Below are 27921 nucleotides of genomic sequence, written 5' to 3'. Positions count from 1 at the left end.
AGAGAGAGAGAGAGAGAGAGAGAGATAGAGAGAGCAAACGGTGACACGACAAGAAGATAGAGAAAATGCTAGGGTTTGTTTAGATATGCATCAGTGTGGGGAATATGGGCTCTCTTTAAGCCAACCAATATGATAAAGCCACACAAAAAAGGTTACTTTGAAAAGAGAAAAAAAAAAAAGACTGATTCGGTTTAGTTAAATTGGTGAATTTAACCAGTTCGATCTAGTTCGACCGGTGAAAATGCCCAATTCATATTGAAATCTAGGAGACCACGAAGACATATGTGCTTGCGCTGATGATGCTTACAACACATATTTTTGTTCGTTTCAAGCCTTCCCTTAATGGCAGGGATTTGAAGTGGCAAAAAAAGGGGTAAGGTATGTTCTAAATTTCTTTCTTAATTTTTTGTTTTTGATAAAGTATGCTTTGAATTTCTATTGGTTGATCACTCTCAAAGGGAAATACATCATAATGATGGTCAATTATCATTTCAATAACGTTAGCCTTTAGGTGTCCACAAACCAATATGCTTTTAGATTCTTATGATTGAATGTAGTGACAGATCTAGAATTTTTAGATTAGGGATGTGCAAGATTCAATTCAATCTGTTCAAATTGACCAATCCAATCTAATACAATTTTAATCGGTTTCGATGATTTGGCGGATTGGATTGGATTCCTACTTTCCCAAACCGACATTATTGGATCAGATGACGGATTTGATTGTGGGGATCCAATCCAATCTAGTTAGTTTCATGCTTATTTTGCTCATTAGATAATTGTCATTAAGAAAGTTGTGAGCATTTTAAGCAATTTGACGGAGTTATGTTTAATATATTATAAAATCAAAATACTTTTTTTAACATTTCATTTATATTTTACATTTACATCTACTAAAATGTTTAATTATATTAAACTTGACAATGTATGTTAAATATTTCATGATTATTTTTTCCAATATGAAAACCGATCATCCAATCCAATATTAATTGAATCTGATCGGATTGAAAAATTCATAATCCAATCTATATTGTATCATATGCGAATTGATGAAATTATATTAATTTTGAACCGACGTACACCCCTATATCAAAGGACCAAATTTAAAACTTAATTGTAAATCACTTTATCATCTTATATGACAGTCCCATCACTCACTAAATTGTGATTTTTTTTTATGGCCATAAAATCATATTTTTTTTTCCAAGTGTTGTAGGAGTTTTAAGGGATTTTTGGGACGGAAAGCAAGACCACTTCAAAGCCAGCTTTGGCTCCCTCAATGCACATATTACGATGATGTATCTCCATCAACATGCCAAATTTACCTTTTCTTCCTCTTCGGTTTCTTGATGTTTTATTTTTCTGTCAATTGGCTAACAGTATCTCCAAGGGGATGTCAAATGCAAAATGTTAAATTTAAATTTGATGGCTTATGTGACAATTTGATAATTTGGAAAATTTTAACTCCACTCGAAATGCCAAAGGTCATATTATTTTATTATATTTTCAAAAGCAAATGAGGCCCATATGATGCATAAAGTTTTAAACAAGAGTCCTTTCGAGAGTATATGATAGTTCATGGACCCCCCATGACTAAAAAAATATTTAAAAAATATTTGACATCACTTTTTTTGATATGTTATTTTTGACACATCTCTTTCAACCTTCAAATCAATGAAGGATTTGACTACTCCGTTGAAGCAATTTTAACATTTAATTTTTGACATTTTATGTCCATATAGCAATTTGACATATCGGTTGGAGACACTCTAAGTTGTTTTTTCAGCCAGTCGGATTCCAAATAAAAGATTACATTTTACTTGGAATGTTGGGTGTGATGATCAAATTGTTAAGTGCAAATAGCTTTCATAAAAATTTACTGCATTTAAGAAGCCCATGCTCCCACGTTTCGACTTTTGAATCCAAAGCCCAGGCCCAACTAAAGAATGAAATGCGGACAAGTCTGCAAAACCCTAGCAGAAAACATGGCGGCAATTCCTTTATAAAAAGCCCCCTAAACCCTCTGACCATCGCCTCTTTACATCGCGCTCTCTCAAATCAAAACCCTAGCCCAAAAACCCTAGCCCCCGCTCTCTCTCTCTCTCTCTCTCTCTCTCTCTCTCTCTCTCTCTCTCTCTGTCCCTGTTTCTTGCTCGCTCACTCGCTCTGCTTCAATGGAATTTTGGGGTAAGCCGTCTCTTCCCTTATCGCCTCCTATTATTTTATTCCTTTTCTCACTGTTTAGCGTTTCTCAGTGTTTGTCCTTTTATCACTGTTTACGTTCTCAGTGTTTAGCTGAAAACAGTGCTTTTGTTCGTTTTTGATAATCTGTGTTTAAGGCTTAACTTGGTGCATTGTCCTGTGGTAATTGTTTTACTGTTGTGTTTTCATGTTTTGCATTTTATTTCTGATAATTTATTCAATGTGCTTCTGTACGGTAGTGGTTATGGTAGTAAGCTTGTCTCGGACGGGTCTGAAATAGTTTGTGTGGTTTCTGTGTATAAACTGGTTAAACCATAAGTTTTGGACTTGATGATTTTCAATCAGTGGCTTCTTATAGTTTTGGTTTTATGGTTATGCTGATGAAAAATTATTGTTTCTGAGCCAGCCTCATGTTGTACATGAATTCTAGGCTTTAATCGTGTTGAAATTGCAAACAATTTCTATAACATGTGCCTTGCAGGTGCCAGTTCCCTAAAAACCATACGCTTGATGATCTGAACCCCACTTTTCTTTTTCTTCTATTTTATTAAAACCCTTTGACGATTTTTGTTATTCTAAAAAATGTGTAAATCCACCAAGAAGTTACGACCACTTCTGGTTTTTCCATAAAAAAAATTTCTTAAGCAGTGGAGATTGGTCTTTTTCTCGCCTAGTCGTAGTCGTGTTTTATGTAATGTGGATGGATATTTTTGCATGCAGCTGGTTTAGTCTTTATATGCAAGAATCCTTCCTGTTTTGTTCTGGATATTACTGTACTCTTTATAATAATTACGTTTGTTTATTTTAGGTGTTGAAGTGAAGGCTGGAGAGCCAGTAAAATATGTGCCTGTTGATGGCAAAGTTGTGCACCTGTCACAGGTAGTGTTTCTTTTTATACTAGTCCTCTTTGTTTGATTCGTCTACTTATTTTTCTTTGATATCACTGTGCGTGTCAGTGCCTTGTTTTAATATGTTTTAACGTTTCTTTTGCTCTAGGCTTGTTTGGGCGAGACAAAGAAGGGAGCTGATCAGGGTGTCATCTCTGTGAAGATCGATGACAAGAAGTTTGTTTTGGGAACTCTTTCATCTGATAAATTCCCTCAATTGTTCCTTGACTTGGTTTTTGAGAAAGAGTTCGAGCTCTCGCACAACTTGAAAAGTGGAAGTGTCCACTTTTGTGGTTATCAGACTTTGATTGGAGAATATCCTTTTAATAATTGTGGTGTATGTTGAATTGGTTGTTTGAGCATGACATTTTATGCTTTTCTTTATGAACGAGCCACTTTGTATATTTGCCCTGGAGTCTGCAGGGAAAGTTAATTTTCAGTTTTCTTGTATCATTTGTTAAAAAAATCTTAATTAGTAACTTCGATCAGTTTATGGTGTTTGAGCAGAAGTATTGATTATTTTTGGAAAATAATTCGTCCATAATAATTATATTTTAAAATGAAATTTTTGTATACAGGGCTTCATATTGTACTGAAATTAAAATATTGAATGTTGATGATTTGATATTTTAGCATTGATGAATTGTGATCTTTTGTATTTATTCATTGCTTCCTTGACTTCTTGATGTGTTCTTTGCTGCCACGGACGAGGATGGTGATTCGGGTAAATGCAATGCCATTTTCTTTTTTTTAGTTTTGACATGATTATAAATTTATTCTATGTCCTTAGCTAATTGGTTACCATTTTCTGCTTATGTAGAATTTGATTCCTCAGATGAGGATGTCCCGATGGAAATCACACAGAATGGTAAATGTTTGACATGGATCTTCCAATTTGTCATGTGGTTTCTGTTGATCTAATTTATTCTTATCACTTGTTCATAAACTGTGCACAGGAATGCCAGCTCCTTCCAAGCCTAACACTGTGAAACCCGAAGCTTCTGAAAAGCAAAAAGTTAAGATTGAGGAGCCAAGTAATGATGATGATGATTCTGATGATTCAAGTTCTGAGGATGGTTTGGGTGGTTTTGAAGATTCATCAGATGAGGTATGGTCACAGATGAGTTTTCTTGTGTCCATGATTCATTCATAAACAGATTTTGCACCGATTGCATACCGTGCTTGGCCTTGAATAAAGGCTTCTTGTGTCACTAAAGTGCTTTTGTTTTACCCAACTATGAAGATATGTTTTCATGTGTTGATTTGAAGTTGTTTGTTGTCTGAGCTTATTGGTCAAAATATATTCTTGATTGATAGCTTGTTATGCCCTTTATAGTAGTATGTAACTGCTTAATCACTTCGGAAATTTGCATTTCTGATTGTAGGATGATGATAGTGATGAGGATGATGATGCTACTGATGAGGATGACGAGGAGACACCTACTCCTAAGAAGGTAATGAAATGGTTTTGTGGTTCTCACAGTTTGCCTGGTCTTCTTTTGAAATTATTGACCTTGATTATTTTTGCAAGTTCGGTTGTTCATGTATGTTGATTGCTTATCTTGAAGGCTTCCAAGAAAAGACCCAACGAATCTGCTTCTAAAACTCCTGTCCCTGCCAAAAAAGCCAAGCAAGTAACTCCTCAGAAGACTGGTACTCTCTCTCTCTCTCTCTCTCTCTCAATAATACCCAAATAGTCATAGTGTATTTCTGTGTTACCTGTAATATGGACATGGCTAAAGTATTTACGAATTTTTATAGATGGAAAGAAGGCTGCCCACACTGCCACCCCACACCCTGCAAAGAAGGGTGGAAAGACTCCTGCTACAGGTGACAAGCCCAAGCCACAAACACCAAAGTCTGGTGGCGAGCACTCGTGCAAACCTTGCAGCAAGTATGTTAAGCATACCATTTTGTTTTTTTCTGCATGTAGTATTTGTTTTCTGTTGCTGGTTTTTATGCTTGTCATCTTGCTGTTTGCAGGTCGTTTAATTCTGATGGTGCCCTTCAGTCACACAACAAGGCCAAGCACAGTGCCAAGTAGAAGGATGTGCAGGATCATGGCATGCTTATGATATATAGTATTTTTGGGCATTGAGAGTACAGAGGGTGATATGTTAAGGTTATGGCGGTAGCAACGGTTGTCCTCGGGTTTTGAATTATCGGCTTGTCTTTTAGAGTTGTTATTTCACAGTTAACTGAACCTATATTTTACTTTTCTATTTGGATATTGCTTATTCAACTTAATTAGGTGCTGCATGTTTAAATCTCTTAGTCTTTTTTAAATTTAAGTGCTCTACTTTTAGCCCCTCTTACAAAATGAGAGAATGCTCTTTGACCTTTCGATTGTCCTATATAGAAATTGGATCGATTTTCCAGGTTTATAGAACTGTGATTATGTCCTATTGGAATAGCTATTGATTCTTCAGTGTTAATGGGACCGAGGGTTAAAAGTACTGTTAATAGAGCTTTTGGCAGAAAAATGTGAAGGCGTTTATGCTGGGTGCTTGAATTACTGCTAAAAAGCGCCTGGATTTTTAGCAAAAGTTTGGGCTGCCACCTCTTGATCCAATCCGTGGAAAAATCTCAGGCTCATATTTAGCCAAGTTCCCCTGGGAAACCCTGAACTTAACATCTCTAGACCCTAGATTCCGTTGGATGAGTTGTCCAAATTTCCCGGCCGCAAATTCAGTTTGCACTTCAGATGTTGCATCTTGCCAGATGTAAAGCTCTGAACCGTTGATTTCGGATTTTGGGATCGTATTGTGCATTTGGAGCTTGTAAAGCAATTTGCTTCACATCCAACTTGCAGCCTAGGTTCAATGTGCGCGCTATTCTCTGAATAGTTGAGAGCTATGGCAGAGGCACAAGTTTCGGTCTCTTCCTCTTCCAATCAATCTCATCAAAAAAATAATACTGAATAAGAAAGTAGCTTTAAAACCAACTTTTCGAGACTTTAGAGAGAGAGGCTCCACCTTCTCTCTAGAATCTCTCTCCTTCCCATCTTCTTCTTCTGAGCTTCTGGCTGTGCCGCCACCCTTCGGGGTGGCTTCTCTGCCACCTCTGGTGTGGCCTCTCCGCCACCCTCTGGTGTGGCTTTTCCGCCACCCTCCGGTGTGGCCTTTACCTTTCTTTGCTTTTGTTTAGTTTGGTGTGTTTTTTCTCCTTTGTTTTTCTTGATGTTGGCCCAGATCTCCTCAATCTCTCCTCTCCCACTCCTATACAGCCATTGCACCTCTCTCTCCCTGTTCTCCTCTCATCCACCCACCCCCCTTCAGCCCACTTCTCTTCCTCTTCCATGAACTCTTTAACCCTAAACCCCTTCCCTTTTCCTAGGTTCTGCTTGGTTGTCTTCTGGTTTGTTGTTGCTGTTCATCTCCGACACTCCATCCTCAAATCAGAGCTTTTGCTCTGGAGGCGTTGGCTCTGTAGTTTAATGGTCAATTTTGACCAATCCACAGATCGCTTGAGCTTGATGCACGGTGGTGGCTCGCTTCCCCGAATCCACGCTCTTCAGATCTTCTTTGTCGGTTCTCATGAACCTTCCTCCACTGGCAGCGACGGCAGATCGGGTGGCAGCAGTGGCGGCTGCTTAGTTCTTGGGTGTGACTTTAGGGTTGTGGATGTCTTAGGGTTTTTTGTTGTGTTGGGCCTCAAGTCTGTGTATTATAGTTGGGCTTTTATTTTGTTTGTTTGTACTTTTGTTTTTTTTTCTGTTTGTTGTATTGGGCCTGTTTGTAATTTGCTAAGTTAATGGAATATCTTTTCCTTCGACCAAAAAATAAAATAAAAAATGTAGCTTTAAATTTACAAACAGAATCATGAAATTCTGGAATTTGGAACTACAAATTTACCAAAACCTGCTGCACTCAAAATCCATACACAACAATAGCCATAAGATTAAATTGCAGAAAAGTTGCTTCTCATTGCAAAACCTGGGATAGATTCCATGTTGACTTGTGAAGAAAAGGAAAATAAAATTGAGTCCTAATAAAGGTCTATGCTGTCTCCCCGAAACAAGAAACCCGTCGCTGCATAGAAATGAAAGTTTCCAGATTTATGCATACAGATATTTCCATAACAGTGGCAAAACCCGATGATCCAAATGTAAGAAGTTCATTTATACCATTTATACGGTTCTTAAAAACAACCCACCCTAATATAACATTTAACACATTCCTCTTTCATGCCCAGGATTGATAAACCAGCAGTAACAAATGGCTCTTGACATTAAGTTCACAGATGATTTTAAGCATTGTCAATACCTTAAACAGAAGGAATAACATCATAGCCAGTCAAGATTTTAATGCTTGTGCAATTCCAAATATGACAATACAACTGGTCCAACAACAAAAAAGATATTGGATGCCACACTAAACCTGCATCATGATGACTACTACAATCGACCAACAGCAATGACCTACCAACAGTAATAACCTACATCAGTCGTTCGAGTGATGGAATAGGAATATACTTTCACACTTCTGAATTGAAACCTGAAATATCGTACAACCCCATTCTCCTGAATCCTGATACACTGCACCAGCAACCTGTACACAAATTCCATTGTAAGCTGCAATGAAAAAAAATAGGATCGGACCTTAGAAGCAGGGATACCTGAACCTGCAAAACTTGTAAAGAATGTAAGATCGTGACTTTTACTAATTGAAACAAAAAAATAAAGCTAAAAGGGGAGAAGAAAACGAAACCCAAGACAGAACCATGATATTCGATCGTTCACTACTCTTGATTCGTGGTGGTCACAGAACTTCTGACTGTAAATCATGAATGCATGCAAAACAAGCAAACAAATTTCACACAGATGCAAAGTATCAACTGGGGATTGGCTTCCATGAAACTAAATAAGAACAAAAAATAAAAACCATTGTCGACTTGATTGAACAAGAAAGATAGAAAGAGAGATGTTATAGTCAGCTGAAATCATCCCCTACGGCCCCAAACAAAAATTCTTATAGAGGAGCTGGCTTTGTGATGACGGTTAGATGTGAGAACATTTGTGCTTATTTTAGACAGAAGCACAAGATAAGTAATTAACAAGAAGTTATTTTATTTAGTTCCGGAATTTTTGGAAACTAAGTACTTAATCAGTTTAAGTTTTAACAATTTGGGGTCTAATTATTCAAGCCTCCTACTACACTACGGTATTTACACATTTTATTACCTAGTTGAAGATTAGTGTTGTAAAAAGTAATTGTTCTCCTAACTCTAGATTTTCTCCCTATCCTCAATATTTCTTTCCTTTGCCTCACTTTGTCATTGCTTATCCAAGTTGCAATATCAATAGCTTTCTGCGAAGGACGAAGTCCAGAATGATGAAGGGAGTCGTTTGAAGAGACTGGTTGAAGCAAAGAGTACAGAACTAGGGCAGCAGGGGAAGGGTTTAAGAGACATATCATACAGAAAGCACACAGTCACACAATATGTATGAGATTAAAAATTGTAAAGTCATTTCAATTGCATATCACAGAAGTGTGAACCTGCACACCACCTGCACAGTGGAAAATGTGCTGTAAGCTTGAAATATAAATTTCTTTCGTGATTGAGCACGTATAATATATTGATATGTGTGTGTGTGGTATGGAAGCGTTTGTGTGTGTATAAACAGCGACAGAGACAGATACAGAGAGAGACAGAGGCGGTTTGGGGGGGGTGAGGAAACCACATAAAAGCTTTCAAATATCAGTATTCATACCCTCCTTTCTCCGCAGGTTGCTATTGCTGCTGACCATTGTACTGATTTTCATTTTGTTCTCTTTCCCTGTTCCACTGCTCAATCTTGGCCCGTCTCTCCTCACTGCCTTCTCTAACTGGACTACGGTGTCTTCTCCTTCCAGGGCTTCTGCTTCTACTGCGCCCTCTCCTTCCATCAGGGCTTCTGCTTCTACTGCGTCCTCTCCTTCCACCAGGGCTAACAGTCTTGTTCCTTCGGCTCCAGCTTTCAGGATAGCGATCCTCATCATCATACCTTCTGCTATGACCACGGCTCCCATGAGAGCGCTCTTCATAGCTACGATGCCTGTAAGGGCTTCGACTCCTGCTTCGACTGTGGCTATGCCTTCTCCGATAGCTCCCAAATAACTCATGCCTCAATTCCCTGACATTGTAACAAAGATTGAGTTAAATTAATGCATCAGTGCGTTCTGCAATAATTTTTTTTTTTCAAGCAAACCATACCTGCTGATCCTTTTCAAGTGCATAAAATTGCAGTATCCACCACGGTTGCATGTATTCTCCTCATACTGCCTGCAGGTGGCTTCACGGAAGTCCGTCACTGGTGAAAAGTCAACAATGATAGGACGACCTGCAAGTTATTTACCAAGAGATATAAGTTCAACATATTACATATTGTAGGCCTAAAAAGCAATATAAACCATAACTAGCAGACACTTAGACATCAAATTCTGAAGTTCAAAGATACGGTGTAGAAACTAACCAGCATAAAATCTTCCACTTAGGTTCCGAAGTGCATTTGAAGCATGTTCCTCCTCCCTAAACTGAACGTACACATTGCCCACCTGCCCAAATGGATAAGTTTTGCAGTAGTATCAATAATTTTTATGATGAGAAAAGAGGAAAGCAGAGAAAGAGCTTAACTTTCTGTCGAATAAAACATACCATGTGGTCGGCTAGGTTGTCACAGACATTCAGACTTTCGATATCACCGTACTTACTCAGCTCTTGAAACAGATCCTCATAAAATTCCTGCAATTTCCAAAACGTAAACAATTTAATTGTAAGAGATATGCAAGCGCATGTACTTACATTTATACACATATACAGAACAGAGAAGGATTGCACAGGCACTAAGGTTTTCAACTATTTCACAGATGTAATATAAAGCATTTAGGTTTCAAGATGGAAAAGAGATCATATAATAAATAAACAAAAGTTTATTTTGCATCCCACTGCTCTGTATTTATATTTGAAGACCCTAGACTCGAGTTTGATTTTACTTACATCTTCCTTTTATTCTTCTCTATTCCCCATTACAGCCACTAGCAAAAGATCAAATCTTCTTCTTTAAATTAAAAATTAAAAACTTTTCATGCATCAATATTTGAAAGATGTACTTTTTAAACACATTAATTCTGAATTTCACACAGGGAAGGTCAGAGAGAGTCCAATACACATAATAAAAACCTCTAATTCATAGAAATAGCACACAACAAATCCAAAACACAACATTCCGAACAAAAACAGTGCAAAATGCAAATGGGTTTTTGTTAAATCATTGGTTACTTTCCTCTATAACAAATAAAAAACATCAAATAAAAGCAAAAATGGCAAATGGGTTTTCAATTTTGAATATGAAGAAGGGCGAGCAGACCTCAAAGTGTCTTTGGATCTGGCGGGGGTCGATGGGCTGGCCCTGAGCGTCGACGCCGGGAGTGATCATATCAGGCCTCTGGTACATGTTGGAGAGCAAGAGGGTTGGGCTGACGCTGGGCTTGGTGTGGAGTCTGGAGCAGCGATCTCCATGCCTGCACGCCCCTATCTTAAAGTAGAAAGGGCAGTTCACCCTGTCCTTCTCTGTCCCAAATATGGAAGCCAAATGCTCAGCCATTGCTGTTCTTCTCTCTGAACAGAACAGACTTCGCTTCTATTGTGTTTGTGAATCGATGGGGGAAGGGGGAATGGGAAAAGCCTCAAACAGTGTCAGATGTAGAGGTGGGTCTGTAAATATATGCGGACGAAGGGGTTTGTTGTTGTGGTCCTTGTTCTAGAGGATTCCTTGGACGCGTGCATGATAAAAAAGTCATTCACGCAAGAAAAAAAATGTTAAAATGGTCTAACTCCTTCAAAATTGGACATACCGATTCAGTATAATAATCTCATTGTTGGACAGAATAACTGGATTGGTTTGTCCAATGTTTGAGGGACTGGACAATTTTGTTTTGGTAACCTCCTATTGTCCTTATATGGTAAAGTCCCTATATATTATGTAAGGTTCTTCTACGCAAGGGGTTAGCCCAAGCAGGAGGAGGCCCTAGGCTTGGAAGGCAGCTCCAACAGGGAAGACCGAGCTCGGGCAAGGTTTGGGACCCACGAGCCCGGGCAAGCCCACGTGGAGATCTAGCCCATCTTCTTGCTTTCGGGCAGCTGACGCAACGCTGGCATCAAAGTTGCTAGAAACCAACGGCTACAAGTCACGTGGCTTCTCCTGAAAGCTCCGATCGGAAAATCTCTTCCAATCCAACGGTTGCCCATTTTGTGGCTAAAAAAATTGAAAAAATTTGTAAAAAATGTCAAAAAATTATGGATATTTTATTTTATTTTATAAATATCTACCAATATTATTACCTTTCCACACTAAATCTTCATACAAATTTTTCTCCTTCCAATATTTTTCACTTTCCACATCAAATTTTATACTACTAAATTCCATTTTGTAAAAATACAAATGGCCTCTTCTAGAGAAGCCGAAGGCTCGTTGACAACCGTGGAAGATATTTTGTTGTGTGATTGTTGGGTCAAATTTGATCATTGCCCGTGAAGTCTTCTCATATGTGGAGAAAAATTCACTGAGAATTTTGTGAAAGATCGGGTTCGGCTCGTACGGAAATGGCCTTGGCTAATAAGTGGAAATTTTTAAATAAAGAGTTAGGGAAATGAAGAGATGCATTGGAAAAAGCGAGGGAGAACGTTCGAAGCAGTGGAAATCTTGGCGACAAGGTAAAAAATTTCTAAATGTCATTTTATTCAATTCAATGTCACATTGTTTTTATTTAAAATTTTCTTGCATTTCCAATTTTATTTTTTTAATAGATTATTCAAGCACAAATGTGGTTCGGTGCTATTGGCCAGGACAAAAAAAGTTTCATCAATCACCAATGTTGGGACGTTGTGAAGAATTGTTCAAGATTCAAAATTATTTCCACGCGTCCGACGGTTATTTCGAATGAGACTCCGCTCCACGATTTACTGACATTGGATTCTCCATTGGACTCCCTAATGGATCAAGACTCACTAATCCAACGTCAGCCGAGGCCTATTGGGTGAAAGGCGGCAAAGACTAAGAGAGGGAGCACTTCAAACACTGAATGTGCAAAATTTTTAGACCAACTTGCTATCAACGGCTCACTTAGAATTTAGAGAGACTTGAAAAGAGATGAAGCTAACAAGGCACGATATGAAGCATATGCAACAGAAAGGCAGCAGGCACAGTGACAAGACATGGAGGACAAAGAGATGAAAATCATAGCCATGGGTATGAGCCATATATGTCTCCTGAAACAAAGTCCTATTGGAAGCTAAAACGAAGAGATGTTATGACAAGAAAGCTTTTCCCTAACGATGGACCTAGCAACACGGATTGGTTAAATGATCAAAACCATTAGGTTGTATTGAAAGAGTTGCCATATGTATTAATTTGTAGTATTGTTTATCTTTTATTGAATAAAGAAAATATTAAATAATATAGCCATTCATTAAAAATATTTCATAGATCAAAACAAACCTTAATTCATTACAAACCACACACAAAACAAAGCATAATTTAAAACAAACCATTATTAAAAAAGAGAGAGCATAATTCCAAACAAAACATTAAACTTGACTTCATCCACTGTGATTGCCTTTCATCACCCATAAATGCTCGATCAAGTCAACTTGACGTCTCTCGTAAATATAAGAAGATTGCATTTCCATATAACGGTCAAACATATGGTTGTTGTACCGACCGTCCCTAATCAACGGTTCGTGCTCCAGTGGTTGTCCATTTGCTCCCACGGGCCGTTCATAAATTCTTGTCAATGTCATGTTAATGAGATTTGGTTTGAACATCTTAGGGGCATCATAATCATACTCATCCTCCACAATCATATTATGGAGGATGATGCAAGTCATCATAATGCTCCAAAGCATCTTTTCATCAAACATACGAGCAACACCCCTAATAATTGCCCAACGAACTTTAAGATACCAAAACACAACAAAGCTTTCTTCCTTCTCCAATTAGGGATTTGGAATTGTTTTGACGAATGCTATCCACCTCGGATAAATTCCATCAGCAAGGGAGCACCCACCTGAGTATACGGTATTGTTGATTTGATACGTGATTTGGAAGGAATGACCTTTTAACACATCCTTGAATACCGGGGATTGACCAAACATTGAGGTCGTTTTGAGATCCCTCAACTCTGAAAAAGGCACACCAAACTCGAGTATCAATGATGCAATGACCTCCATAATGATACTTTTTTTGTCCTTCCTGTTCCAATAATCTCCTTGCCAAACAGTTAGGCAATTCTTCCACTGCCAGTACATGCTATCACACCCCAACCCACAGATTTACGTAACATTGGGTTAAGACGTTGAAATTACCTGTAGGATGACTAAAAATGCTTAGAGGGGGTGAATAGGCCAATTTAAGATTGTAATAAATAAACAAAAAATAAACTTTGGTATCAGGATTGATATGGCTTATCAATCCTAAAATGTACTGAACATAAAATAAAGGAACATGCAGAGACTTATTTTACGTGGTAAGACCCCGCATCTGGGGAAAATTCACATGACTCCTCAATCCAACACAAATCCACTATAGAACAATGATTACAAGAAGTACTCACGCACTTATCCTATACACGTTTTAGATAATGTCTACCGACTTCTTCATTACTCAACTTTTGTCACGGGATGATCTTCAACACTCTTCATGTTGAACGCAATTAGTGGTGGAGCCACATTGGGGTCAGTGGGGTCGCACAACCTCTTGGAAACCATGAAAATTGGCTTACAGGTCTCTTGGAGCTGGGGGAGAGACCCTAGAACTGCACACAGTGCTCGACCTGAGGAAGAAATGAGTTGTGCAAGGAAGAAGAAGTGAAGTGCTCTTTTGTTTTTTTTTTTTGTTTTTAACTTCCTGGGTCAGAATGATGTCATTTTGCCCAGGAAGTTTTTAAAATGACCTGACCCAACAACTCCCCCCAAACCCACCCGATACTTAACTCATAAAACCCCAAAATTCTATTATTTTCTACCCTAAGTTTCCAACTCAATCTCCCACCCTCCACCCCCAAACCCTCAACATGGCTGAAAAGGTTCAAAGCTGCATTTGGAGCCTCATTTATTTAGCTTGTGGCCTTAACTTACTTCACCAGGTTTTCATTATCTTCCCTCTCCATCCCTGATTTTATAAATTTATTGTTCTTAGTGTACTTAAACCTTTGTGCTACATTCTTTTGTTGATTTTTGAGGAATTTAATCTTTTGGGTCATTATATAATGGAGTTTTTTGTGTTTCTAGGAGGTAAGGATATTTGTGATTCTAGTTGGTGGTGTGGAAAAGCTCAATTCAAGTAATTTTTAAACTCTAAATCTCTAGTTGATGATAATGCCTAATATTTTTATTGGATAATGATTTATTGGATTGGATGAATATTGATGATTTTGTGTGTGCATGATTTATTGGATTGGATGACTATATATGATTATTTGATTTGTTGGAATTTAGGGTTTATGATTAATTTTGTGATGGACTTTTTGTCATCTCTCTGTTTGTTTATTTGCTTTAATAAAATTTGTTTCTTTTAAAAAATTGATTGACTATTTGGTTTGATTAATTCATGTGTAGAATTATAGAACGATAAGAGAAAAGTAATAGAAAATTATCTTTTAGTGTTAAAAATATATCCGAACTTTTACACTAAGACCCCTTGGAGTAACAATCCTAGATCCGCCACTGAACGCAATACTGGTCATGATCGATTCAAGCTCACTAGAGAAAAACTGTCACCACGGTCTTGGTACCCTCAACCGTATGAGTCACCGAACATGCAAATGAATGAAATATGAATGATAAAAGTGTTTGATGAATCACCAAGTAAACAAGGAACACTTGATGATTTATCTCAAATAAAAACTCAGCTTTTCAAAGTTTATGCACTGAAAATATGATCGTGAAAGCTCCTAAAAACAAAGAAGACAAAGGTCTTATTTTATAGAACTTTTTCTTCTCTAGGAAGAAAAGCCCACGTCCAACACAAAATCAATTTCTTTGAAGGCTAACCAAGTAACCAAAGATATGTTTCCTAGTATGTATAAAACTCAAGTGTACTCCAAAAAGGATATTCACAATCACTTATATCAAGATTCCTAATATTATTGAATTAATTCCAAGAATATCCCAATCCTTTAGACACATTGATCTGATTAAAAAAGTGATTGCCAATCAGAGATACTTTCCAACACAAAGCAAGATTACCCTTGAGGCCCAAGGAAACATCAACATGATCTTCAGTCAAAATACTTGAAAGACAAGTAGGAATTTAATAATAAAAGGAAAGAAGGAATAAACAAAAGATATTGAAAAATATGCTTAAATGAGATGCACTCCTAAAGGGATTCTAATTGATTAAAATCAAGGAAGATCAAGGAAATAAAATCATATTAGATTCCAAAAAACGTTCCTATTATGAGTGCATGGAAAATGACATGTCTTATCTTTCAGATCAAATGTCTCATACGTGTTAAGTCACAATTTTGGAATTTGGTGATTGCTGAGCTATTTCAATCCTGCAGTTTCTGGAGATCAGAGATAGCAATTTTGCTTCAACCCTACAACTAAATGACACTTCCAAACCAATACTAAATTCTAGGAAATGCCAACACAATTTCATACTAACAGACGCGATTCACACCTTAATTATAGAATTTAATAAAAACTCTAACTAAAATGTGAAGAAACATTTAAATAAATATTTCACATAGAATATTCAGCGGAAATAACATCTGAAATCTTAAAATTTTTACATTATTTTACAAGTTAGAACTACTCAAGAGTTCACTAAAAGAGTAGCTCATTATTCATCCACAAGCTATGTACACAATACACCCTTTTGTTAGTCATCTTGTCTAACTCCCTGTCGACAGTCCCGTATCACTCAATAGAAACCATGTGCATTGTAGGATCCCTGAGATCTGGTACCTGCCAAGAGTTAGACTCAACTACACAAAAGATCATTTCCATTACCCTCTTTTTCCATCATTATTTTCTCAACCCAACAATTCTAGCCAATTTCCATGACATGATATAATTATGCCTTTTACATATTCTTCACAACAACGTAACCATTTAAAACATCACCAATGTATATATAATTATGCTAACATTATTCAAATAGTTAAGAATACGTAAACACCCAATACAAGGAACGTCAACCAAACTGTAATACCATGCATAATAAAATGCTCATGAAATTTAATTAAATCAATCTTTGTAAAAGGCCCCCAAGAAACCCCTACCTCGATTCCAAAGCTAGCTCAAAGTTTAAGAAAACACAAGGTAAGCCCTATATCTCCTCCAAGAGTTTCATCACACATATATATATAGGGAGCCGATTTTCTCACCCCTCTTTTCTCCACTTATACTCCCTTTTATTTTTTATAACTTTTTAATCAACTTTGTTGTTTCTCTTTCCAATTCTACCCTTATCTTGAATTAAGGTTAACTGAAATTAAGAAAAGTTAACAAAAAAAACAAAAAAACAATTAAAAAGAAAAAAGAAGAAGTCGCAACTTCTTTTCTCCTTAATCGTGTCCTTCCCACTTCTCCTACCTAAAGCTACTCTTAGATAAATTCATGGAATAGAACAATCATTCTCCTACCAAAGCAAATACTCTTTAATTATTGGTGAAAGGTTAGCTATGATGAAGATCAAACATTAGAGTCTGAGTTGTAGAGGATTTTAGACATTCGTGTTGGTCATGTAATTTGGTTTGAATGTGTGACACGCAGGGTCTCCATAATCCTGCCGTTGAAAAGTGAAAGGGGGTCTTGTTGGTTTTGGGGTTTAGATGCTACAGGATGTTCCAAGGACTATTTGCTATTGGAAAGGAGGGTTCCAATAGAAAATAAAATTTGTTTTCTGTTTCTTTGTAAAGGTCCTAACCTCTTCACTGTAACTGGACCCAGAAGCCTCCCCTGAGAGAGCTTGAACCCACAGCCCAACAAAATGAGAACTTTGACTGATTTTGAGAAACCCACTTCAATTATTTGGTGTTCTGATTGAAGTGGGGGATTATTAAGAACTGGGTGTGTCTTCGGGATGAAAGCAGAGAGCTTGCAAGGGCTTCCATGGAAGATGCAAAGTAAAGAGAAAGAAAGTGAAATTAGCGTTTGTTTGGGTGTATTGCGCTCTACAGAGGCAAAACTGAGTGCGTGATTTTGGTTTAGAGATGGCGATTGTTTAGATTCTCTTACGTTGTGTGCCCCCAAAATCTGTACTTTTGTGTTTTTTGGTAGTGGCATGCAATTCATGTAAGTTTGGGCAGCGCCTCCAACCCAAGGTGATAATTTGGATCCTAAAACTATACCTAATAACATGATGAAGGAGAAAAGACGTTGTGACTTCTTTTCTTTCCTTTTCTTTTCTTTTTTCTTTTATGTTTTATTTTATGTTAACTTTTCTTAATTTTAGTTATCAAAACCTTAATTTAAGATAAGGGTAGAATAGAAAAGAGAGAGAACAAAAAAGAACAAAGTGGATTTAAAAATATTAAAAAAATAAAAGGGTGTGTAGGTGGAGAAAATAGGAGTGGGAAAATCAGCTAACTATATATATATATATATATATATATCTCTCTCTCTCTCTCTCTCTCTTTTCCCTTTTACTTCCTCTCTCATTTCTTTCTCGTTTCTTACTCTTATTTCAATTATGGAACACCCTATTTATACTAGCATAAGTCGGCAACAACAAGGATCCCATTGGGTAATTGTTTAGCTTCTAAGAAAGGAGATATGCATGGAAACTATCTTATATAATATAAAATAATATTAATCCTATCACAAAAGTGGATTAAGTAACAAGAAGATTGACATATCAACCCTAAGAGATAAATGATAGTACGACGTGTCTCACTTAGGTGAGTTCTCCAAGAGTACATGTGACTTGCACCATGTTGGAGTTTGCCAACCTCGAAACTCATTCAGGGATGAATCCCTTCCTAACACCACATAAAATAGCACTTTTGCCTTAGCGATGAGCAAAAGAATATCTCAACGATATCTCCATTGTTTTATGAGTGTTGTATGAGTCACGCAGTATGGATTGTTTCTACCACATTAAACTTCCTTCATGAGATCACCAATCACAGAAGTTGGGTTACCTCCCTAGGTGACTCCCATATGGGCTTAAGCACATCCCCCTCGACATTTTGCATTAATAGCCTCCTCCACGAGGCATGCATATCAGGACTAGCCTACAAGGCATATAGTGTAGGTCATGTAATTAAAAATTGTAATTAAAAATAAAGAAACAAATAAATAAATAAAAATAAGTCAAGAGTAAGAAAGCAAGCCTGGTATAGTGAAAGCACATCAAAGACGCTGTCCTAAAGTCTTTGTAGCCTCCCAACGTGCAGATAATGACAGTCTACAAGACTCCAAGATACGACCTCAATATGCAGGCTTAAGGTCCGCTATGAGCACTTTCACAATCGGATAGAAATCTCCAAGCCACAGAACTGTTGCCCAAAATAATAATATGGAAAATAGAGAATATATGAAAGTATGAGACTATAGAAGTCATATTATGGTGTGTTTCAAATGTGCAGGAGGAGTGGCCTTTTATAGGCATCCAAAACTTGTAACCTCCTGACACATTTAACCAAAAAAATTAAGGCAATGAATAGAAAATAAAAACTGAAAGTTTAAACAATTGCAACTCTTATAATAAATAAAAGAAAACAACCAAAATATTAAAACAAAAAATAAAACGTTAAAATTTAAAAAACCTTTTAAATAATAACAATCCTCCACAAAGGTTTTAAAATTTTAAAATAGTAAAAGATAAATAAAATATATATATGGGCAACCTAATACTATGCAATACGTGCAGGTGCCTTCCGAGCTTGAACCTTCACTTAGTGATGATAGTTTTCATTTGAGGAACTTGAGTGTACATAGTATTGAACTCGGCACCTTTGACCAAACTTCAACATATTCCATACAAAGTATTGGTTGAGACTTGAAAGCGGGGTAGCACTATTTATAGCCATGCGCTAATCTTGATTCTCGTGAGAGTTATGCCTAATTCTCACAGTTGCGGCATCACAACGTCTTTCACTTGAGTAAGTTCTCCAAGGGTACATGTGATCTACACCCTATGGGAGATTGCTCGCCTCAAAACTCATTCATGGATAACTCTCTTCCTAACGTCACATTATATAGCATTGATGTCATAGGGATGAGCATGAGGACATCTCTAAGATGCCTCCACATTATATAAATAGTGCTCAATGAGTCACGCAGTATGGATTATTTCTACCTATTGAACTTCCTCCATGGGATCGCCAATCACAGAAGTTGGGTTACCTCCCTATGTGACTTTCTTATGGGTTAAAGCTCATCCCCCTCGAAATTTCTAGAACTCTGCTCCAGGAAAGACCTTTACTCAATTGGTCAACAATATTATTTTCCAACTTCACATACTCCAAAGACACAATGTTCTTACTTAATAGGCTCTTCACAGATTTATGTCTCACATGTATGTGCCTATTCATTTTCCTATTTGTATGAGATTTTTTCACCAAGTCTATTGTAGCCTTGCAGTCACAATGAATAGATAAAGCATACAATGGTTTCTCCACCAGAGGCATATCCATCAATAAACTCTTAATCCATTCAGCCTCAGTGCAAGTAATATCTAAAGTATGAGTTCAGACTTGATAGTACTTATAGAAATAATTGTTTGCTTCTTAGAACCCCATGAAATTGCAGCTCCACCTAATAAGAAAATGTAACCACTAGTAGACTTCACTTCTTCATTGTCTGTTATCCAATTTGCATCACTATATCCCTCTACCACATTTGGAAATCCTTATAGCACAGTGAATAATCCATTGTTCCTCTTAGGTACTTGAAAACTCTTTCCAAAGCATTCCAATGTTCCTTGCTTGGGTTATGTGTGTACCTACTTAATTTTCCAACAACATAAGTAATGTATGGCCTAGTCTTAATTGCAGTGTACAACAAAGAACCTATCATCTAGGAGTACTTCAGTTGAGAAAATGGTTCACCTTGATTTTTCTTTAAATGAACATTGGGATCATAAGGTATTGATGTTGGCTTAGGAGCTTGTTCACCCGTTTTGTGTTTGTTCCTATGATGGTAGGGTAAGGTTCCCCATTGCCTTGAAAACTATTGACTGGTCAACAAGTCAACTTTCTTTAGTGTGCAAGCGTGCCACTACTAGCAATGAAAATCCTAGCAGACTTCTTAAAAATATATAACTTGCGCCCCAAGTTACTAATTTCTATTGTGAATTTGGGTGAGGAAAATCTCCTAAGTAAGTTCTTTTCTTGCCTCAGATTGGTGAAGACTTCATAATTTATCTCAGTAAAAGATTGGTAATTCTGGCCAGAATGAATGATAATAAAGTGGACTGTTTTAGATAGAACTGCCTTTTACAAAACTTAGGAAGAAAAAATCAACTCTAGAAAAGCAAAAAGAGGGACGGAACTCCATTTCTGCCTGGATAGAAGCTTCTAATCCAAGCTGGATAGAGTATGTCCTGCTAGACCGAACTGTCAACAACCTCAAATGTTAAGCTTTAGCTGTAAATCGATACAAAAGCTTGATTTTAGTAGAGCTTTAATCTATTTCAAGCCCTGAAAGGCTTTTTGAACGGGCAAAACTGCAACTTCTTTAGTCCGAATAGGGCATAAGTGGCTAAACTTGAGGATTACTGAGTTAGAACTGTGCTACGGTACCTGTTCTGCTTGGTTAGGACTCTCCATGAATTTGTTGAGGTTTTCATATTTGTGAAAACTCAAACTCTGCTTGTTTTGGCTTTTGCTAAACCAAATTTGTAACGAGAGAAGTCTCATTTTGAATGACTTATTTCTCTAAGTTTGAACTTGGAATTTCTGATCTATAGCTAACTTCTTTTGTGGCTCAAATGAGCTTTTGGTCGCTCCAGTTTGTTTTGAAGGTTCTCAGTGATCAAGTGATCATTTTGAGTTTTTACCTTTGGTTGGTTTTTGATTGTTTGATTGATTGATGAATTGAGTGTCTTTTGCCCTGTTCACCCTCTCCTATATTTATAAGAAGTGCTTTTGGAGTAGGGTTTCTTTCTTTTAATAATGGGCGGCAAAATTTCTTAAAAGATTTTTCATTTTTAAAATGTAAAGAAGAAGGGGTTCTATCAATTCTGGCAGATAAGCTCTCAATAGTCAGTTCCTATGCCAATCATTTCCTTGTTTTTTGAAAGAGAACCTAACCCTTCTTTAATTCCAACTGCTCCCTGTGAGAGCTCAAACCGTGATGGTTAGTTTGATTTTTTCAGTTTTGATCAACTCCCTGTCCTTCTGCTTATCTATGTTTGAGAACATAGCATGCTTATCTCTTTGGAAGAACCACCCTCTTTAGAGTAAAAACATTATTTCCAAATATATAAAAGGGATTTGATCTTCTGGTGGTAGAGATTCAGAGAAGTCTTCTCCTAGCCGCCTGCTTTTGTTAACGCCAGTTGAAAATATTGACTTTTCTAAGTCAGAAACATCACGTGGGTCTGTTCCTGTTTTGGGTTTCTTCTTTTTAATCATGGCAAGCCCAAATTCGAGTTTGGAACATGGGCTGATTTCTTTCTTTTCTTCGTTTTTCCGAGGCCCAAGTTTTATTATTTATGTTTTAGACAGATCCTGGGCTGGACCTCCTTTGGATTTGGGCTTTTGTTCTTGTTCGCAAAGTTCGGATGTGGGCCTTGTGCCCTTTTGCTTTTTAATGTTGGGCTGGGTGCACAAGAGTTTTGGCCCAAACAGAGCTTGCTTTAGGCGATATAAAGATTTAACAAACTTACACACTTTGTGTTCTTGGCCCTTAACTATGAATCCTCCGGGTTGTTCCATATAGATCTCTTCATCTAAGTTTCCATTCAAAAATACCGTCTTCATATCCATTTGATGAATCACTAAATTATGTACAGATGCTAAATCTATCAAAGTCCTTATGGTGGTAATCCTAGAAACAGGTGATTAAGTATCAAAATAGTCTATCCCTTTCTTTTGTGTAAAACTCTTAGCTACCAATCTTACTTTGTACTTATCAATACTTCCATATGGTTCCAACTTTTTCCTAAACACCCACTTGCACCCTATAGCTTTATTTCCAGCAGGCAAATTCGTTAATATCCATGCATTATTTTGGATTATAGATTGAAACTCATCATTTATAGCCTCTTTCCAAAATGGTGCATCCACAGACATAACGGCTTCCTTATAAGTTGCAGGATCTCCTTCACTAGAATGGTATAGAAATCATCTCCAAAATTCTTCTTAACTTTTGCTCTTTTGCTTCTTCTAAGTTCTTGAGATTCTAAACTTTCGATCGCAGTTAAGCTAGAAGGCTTCTCATTTGTTTGTACTTCCTTAGAAATTATTATCTTGTACGAGAAAATATATTCAAAGAGTGTAGCATCTCTAGCTTCCATAATTGTGTTGTTTGCAATCTCATTTACTTCAGAGTTAATCACCAAGAACCTATTGGCACTACTATTTTTTGCATAACCGAGAAAAACTGCGTCTATAGTCTTAGGACCTATTTTCTTTCTCTTAAGTAAACAATGGCATGAAATTGACGCCAACTCCCATCTAAAGCCACCTCTTGCTAATCAAAGGATAATTCTAACACCTCATCCTTACTAACTCCAGCTCATGTTAATTTTTCACATGTAGTTGAATGTATCCATTTCACTATAAAGATTGATGCCACGTTTTCAAGTTAAAATAATTATAATTATAAGTTAGGAAGAGAGCTATATGTATCTATAATTTATAAAATAAAATAGAAAACTATTTAATCTTCAATATATACTTTTTTTCTTTCTTAAATACTGGTCTTCACACATGCAGTCCATGCTTCCAATCATGCCTGGGAAACCTCAAGCTTCGGCTTTTTGTAAAAGCCTGTAGAGGTCCCTAGGTGTAGGTTTGTGGAGGTAATCCCTCGTGTAGAGAGTTTCTATTGCATTACATAATCTGACCAAACACTCTAGGACCGTTGATTTCCCCATCCTAGCAATCTCATCCACTTGGTCTGTAGATGCCCCATATGCAAGTATCCATAAAGCAGCTGTAAGTTTTTGCTCCAAAAGAAGACCCAAAACCCCAATAGCATCATACTTCTGAATGAAGTATGTTCATAATTGCAAACATCATGCATAATTTTTTTGAACAAATGGGGCTGCATTCTATAACTCCCTTGAAAATAAGAAATAGAATACAACAAATTTGGGATGAAGTAATCTTCCAATAGATTCTTACCCCGAGAGTGCCTATGTCTGTCCATGTTATGGACACGACCATGGTGGTGTTGCCTTGATTGATTGAGCATACCCACCACTAAAACAACTTGATCCTCTTCTTCATCCAACTCATGATCTTCTTAAGCACGTCTACGCCTGATTTCTTCAACTTCTCGCTCTTGCATCCCCAACACCCTCCTTAGTTTAGACATTGAGAGTAGACTGTGTTTTGTAAAACCTGAGAAATGAAAGGATAAAAAGGATATGGTGTGAGAGGTCTAAGTTGAGGATGTAGTTTTATAAAGGGATTTAGAAGATAGAGATAACAAGTGACGAAATTTTAGATGGTGAAAATCTTATCTGAAATATGATATTAGAATTTGATAATAAATATCGATATGTGGCAACTGAGAATCTTATCCGAAAATCTTATCTGAAATTTGAGATCTGAATGTTATAATAAATATGGACAAGTGGCAACCGAAAATTTAATCTGAAATTTTAGATGAGAATTTTATAATAAATAGTGACACGTGGCAACCAAAAATCTTAATCAAAGAAGTATAAAATATAGAAAATAAATTAAAGTGGATAGTAATTTCCCTTTCCCTTGCCCTTACTCATAGTGAAAACAAAATAGGGTTAATTACAATTTTGGTCACTGGAGTTTGGCTCGATTTTAATTTTGATCACCGCCCCTTTAATTTTTCAATTTTGGTCATCACATTTTGTGTCATATGCAAATCAAGTCCAATTAATCATTCATAATATGCATGTGTTGTGTGCATGCAGGGGCATTATTTCCTTTTCAACCCCCGCCTCCCCACCCTCTCTCTCTCTCTCTCTCTCTCTCTCTCGCACAATCGCATCCTCGTTTGTTCATCCAAACCCAATTCAAATCCCTCATCTTCTCTCTCTCTTTTCTCAATTCACGATCAACAACTTCCAACCCCAGCCTAACTCTCTCTCTCAACCCAAATTCACAAAAATCAATATGACCATCCTGAATATCAATCATCTACTCATATTTTTCCAAACATTGTAGAATGTACTAGTTTGCAAGTTTATTTATTTATTTATAAAATTTAAAAATTAATAACATAGACTAATATAAACTTTTACAGGAACTAAGTAGCCCCAGAAATTATAACGTGAACACGAAAATTATATTAATTTTTTAAAAATACATATTTCAATGAAATCGAGAATACCTAAAAGATCATATGCATTTCTATAGCTCACTTCAAAGAAATACCAAAACAACCCTAACAAAGAACACTACCTTCACTCCTCCTAGTCACACTCACAGAACCCATCAAATTTTCAACCTTCAATTCACCAAACAATAAAAACCCATGTAATCAAATATGAAATTAAAAAGAAAAAAGATTAAAAAAAAAAGTTTTGGATCTTGTTGCCCTTGCAGTCCTCATACATGCACCAAGAGAAGGCATAAAGGCAATGGAGAAAATGGCCAATGCACTAGACCCTTGTTTGAGTAGAAGAGGTGTCACTGAGGAGGGAGAAGAGCTTGATCTGGACAGAGGAGAGAGAGAAGGCAAGTGAGAGAGGGGGTTGGGCTGGGGATGAAAGTTGTTGATTGGGAATTGAGAAGAGAGAGAAGATGAGGGATTCCATCTGGGTTTGGAAGAACGAGGATGAGTGTGCGATAGAAGGAGAAAGAGCTGGGTTGGGGAAAAGGAAATAATGCCCCTGCACGCATGCACCACATGTGTCTTAACTAACAGAATACTCTAATTGGACTTAATTTGTTGACAATGCAAAGTGTGATGACCAAAATCAGAAAATTAAAAGTGCAGTGACCAAAATTAAAATATGGCCAAACCTGAGTGACCAAAATTGTAATTAAGCAAGGGTTGCCACTATTATGTGAATAGTGATAGCTCTTGCTTTGTCTTTGCCTTGTCTTGCCCATAAGGGTGGAAGTGTTCTAAGATCCTGAGCGGTAATTTGCGCAAAAATTCTAATTGAACTCGCATTAGGATAATTTCCAACATAGTTTATATTGTGAAAAATATGTTTGTTGGCCAGTGGTGGATACTGCAAATAATTATATGATATTGCATGTATAGCTTGTACACGTATTAAAATAGAGTTATTCACACTAATATCCTTGAGGTTTCAATGTTTTCACAAATCAAGGTTTTAAATTATTTTCACAAAGTCCATTTCTATCGAATTTCATCTAAAGATTGATAATTTTATATTTTAAAAAAAAGGGAGATTCACTATTATACCCAATATAGAAGCCCAAAAAATATATGAGAGATTCGTTTTAGAAACACACCCAAAGCCTATTTACAACATAACAAAAAGGCTTTTAACTTTTTTTAAATTACAAAACTGTCATTGATTTTTTAAAACAAACCAAACCCCAAAACCTCATAAAAAGCACAAAACACTCAATTGGGCATCAAAGTAATTTAATAAACAAAATTAAATTCAATAGAGCCAACTATCATTTTTTGAGTTTTTTTTTGGGGTTTATTTATAGAAATTCAATGGTGTGGGGTTTATTTATAGTTTTAGTGCTAAGAATGGGTATATGACTAAATATTTCTAAAAAAATCTCCAAATTAATAGAGTTAGTCTTTGAGATTAGCTTGTACATACATTCATTAAGGTTAATTTTGTCATTTGTATACTGAAATCATCAATTTTTGGATCAACAATCAATGAAAATGGGTTTGTGCTGAGGGGGTTTCGTCTAATTTTTGAAACCTAAGGGGGGTTTTGTGAAAGTACCAAAATCTTAGGGGGGTGTTAGTATAAATGTGGGTGGACGACACGGTTGGTATTTCCCCCTTTTAGGGAATAACGTTGATAAATATCCACTTATATTATAACATGTAGACAAGTTATATTGTATAACCGTACTATCGTAATTACTCCTAATTTATCATGTACAAATATAAAAATCTACCCAAAGGACCCACTAATGTAGTGGTTTGAAGTAATTGCTCCCCCATGCAAGGTTCTGGATTCAAGTCCTAGCATCCGTGTTGTGTGTGTGAGTTTAGTATATTATTGCTCCTCTCAATAGGAAACGTCCTAAAAATATATATATAAAAATCTACAATCGTTTATAAATTTGATGTGTTGTTTTGTTTTTTACCTACCTTATGTATTGTTTTTTTTTCTGTCAACCTAACCACGAAATATGAATGTAACAAGATAATATCAAGTTTAATATATATATATATAAATATAAAAAATCTTGTTATATTCCGCAAACTAATGTCTCACACATTACATAAGAAATGTTCAAAGCATGTTACCAAAAGAAGTACATTCACAAATTATAGAAAAATATAATCATGGGGCGTGTAGCTCAAATGATGAAGAGTATTTGCTCCAGCACTTGAGGTCCTAAATAGTCATCAAACACTTCTCATTTCTTAATTTTAAAATTAAGAAGAGTGCATAATAATTCTTTTAGAGTGTCAATAATAATTTTCTTGAAAAGACATTTTGTGGTAAGAGCGTATAAAATTTTAAAAAAAATACTAAAGTAAGTTTTACTCCGACAATAAACTATTATTATATTAATAATACTATAATATGGTGTTTTTTTGAAGAAAAAAAATTAGGGTGTTGTAATATTATTACATTAATATGGTAATCTTTTAGCTCAAACAATTTCTATAATAAATGATAGTATGAAATTCACCAAGATGATATATTAGCTCATGACATATGATATAAGTATTGTGGAAGAAATGGTTCAATGGTTCTTCAATGAATAACAAAAAAAATCACCACAAAATTTGTAAGATCCCGTCCCGATTTTAATTTTAATTTTCGATATTTTAATGTGAATTGAGGGTTTTACCCATATGGGTTCTTATTCTTATTTGTCGTTTAGCATTTTTGATTAACGGTGTATCCTATATACATGTTTTTTAAATTTACTTTTTGTAATTTAAACAATCCAAATGAGAGGTAGCTACGCCATTATGGAAATCGTCGTAATCTTTACTTATTAATAGCAACTAGTTGATAACAAGTTAATATTATTTCATACATAGGAAAATACTTGGTGCTAATATATCATATCATAAACATGGTAATTTGATTACTTGAATCATTTTTATTAAAACTGGAAGTGCAAAATTCGTCAAGATGATAGACATGGTGTGAAACGACCTGACTCAATTTCCACTTTGGAATCTGGTCGAAACTCGCTTAAATCGACACTGTAAACGTGGGTCGTAAATGACTAAAATGTCCTAGGAACAGAATACAACCGAGGGACTCGATTCGTGGCTGCACTTGATAATCAGTAGGCTGCCTACGCACTTTCTCGAGGATCAAGCCACACGTAGTTCTTTCCTCTGCTCCGCACTGTGAATCGCTTGTTTTATCGTAAACCTCACTCTAGGGCTGACATTTCTGGAGTATCCAGGACTCCGTTTTACGATCTGTCAAATACTATACGATCCTGGGAAATTCTAGATTAACATACTTGGAATTAACTACGATCCAATGGTTCAAACGTATTGAACCCGGAAATCGCACAGTAGGCGACATCCGTTCGGGGTTCAAACG

General features: G+C 36.5%; 2 protein-coding genes across 3 annotated transcripts; one reads left to right on the top strand and one right to left on the bottom strand.

Annotated features, from left to right (window-relative positions):
* Positions 1-2030: 2030 nt before the first annotated feature.
* LOC103326662 (histone deacetylase HDT1-like) lies at positions 2031-5356 on the top strand. The gene is made up of 10 exons (XM_089043808.1): positions 2031-2187; positions 3011-3081; positions 3199-3404; positions 3794-3813; positions 3910-3957; positions 4046-4197; positions 4475-4543; positions 4658-4742; positions 4851-4983; positions 5073-5356. The coding sequence occupies exons 1-10, from the start codon at positions 2175-2177 to the stop codon at positions 5131-5133; spliced, it is 858 nt and encodes a 285-aa protein (XP_088899934.1). The 5' UTR covers positions 2031-2174; the 3' UTR covers positions 5134-5356.
* A 1963-nt stretch (positions 5357-7319) lies between these two features.
* Positions 7320-10910, bottom strand: LOC103327612 (splicing factor U2af small subunit B). Of its 2 annotated transcripts, none has more exons than XM_089043807.1 (6): positions 10438-10910; positions 9726-9812; positions 9544-9625; positions 9285-9411; positions 8803-9204; positions 7320-8598 (listed from the first exon to the last, which is right to left on the bottom strand). In XM_089043807.1, exons 1-5 carry the CDS (start codon positions 10672-10674, stop codon positions 8823-8825), a joined length of 915 nt encoding a protein of 304 aa, XP_088899933.1. In that variant the 5' UTR covers positions 10675-10910; the 3' UTR covers positions 7320-8598; positions 8803-8822. The 2 variants fall into 2 exon arrangements, with proteins under 2 accessions (XP_088899933.1, XP_008228178.3); XM_008229956.3 differs by having other exon boundaries at positions 7320-7639.
* Between the last annotated feature and the right edge of the window lie 17011 nt (positions 10911-27921).

Source organism: Prunus mume, linkage group LG1 (genome assembly GCF_029339155.1).
Source record: "Prunus mume cultivar Tortuosa linkage group LG1, ASM2933915v1, whole genome shotgun sequence".
Lineage (NCBI taxonomy): Eukaryota > Viridiplantae > Streptophyta > Magnoliopsida > Rosales > Rosaceae > Prunus > Prunus mume.
This window is presented reverse-complemented; position numbering and strand designations above follow the sequence as displayed.

What these genes read in the sequence shown, in the direction of transcription:
- LOC103326662 (XM_089043808.1), top strand. An exon ending in TTGAAGATTCATCAGATGAG is followed by an intron (nt 4,198 to 4,474) that starts GTATGGTCACAG and finishes TTCTGATTGTAG; the next exon opens with GATGATGATAGTGATGAGGA. An exon ending in AGACACCTACTCCTAAGAAG is followed by an intron (nt 4,544 to 4,657) that starts GTAATGAAATGG and finishes CTTATCTTGAAG; the next exon opens with GCTTCCAAGAAAAGACCCAA.
- LOC103327612 (XM_089043807.1), bottom strand. Translation starts at nt 10,674, where the DNA reads ATGGCTGAGCATTTGGCTTCCATATTTGGGACAGAGAAGGACAGGGTG. An exon ending in AGATCCAAAGACACTTTGAG is followed by an intron (nt 9,813 to 10,437) that starts GTCTGCTCGCCC and finishes TGGAAATTGCAG; the next exon opens with GAATTTTATGAGGATCTGTT. An exon ending in CACTTGAAAAGGATCAGCAG is followed by an intron (nt 9,205 to 9,284) that starts GTATGGTTTGCT and finishes TTACAATGTCAG; the next exon opens with GGAATTGAGGCATGAGTTAT.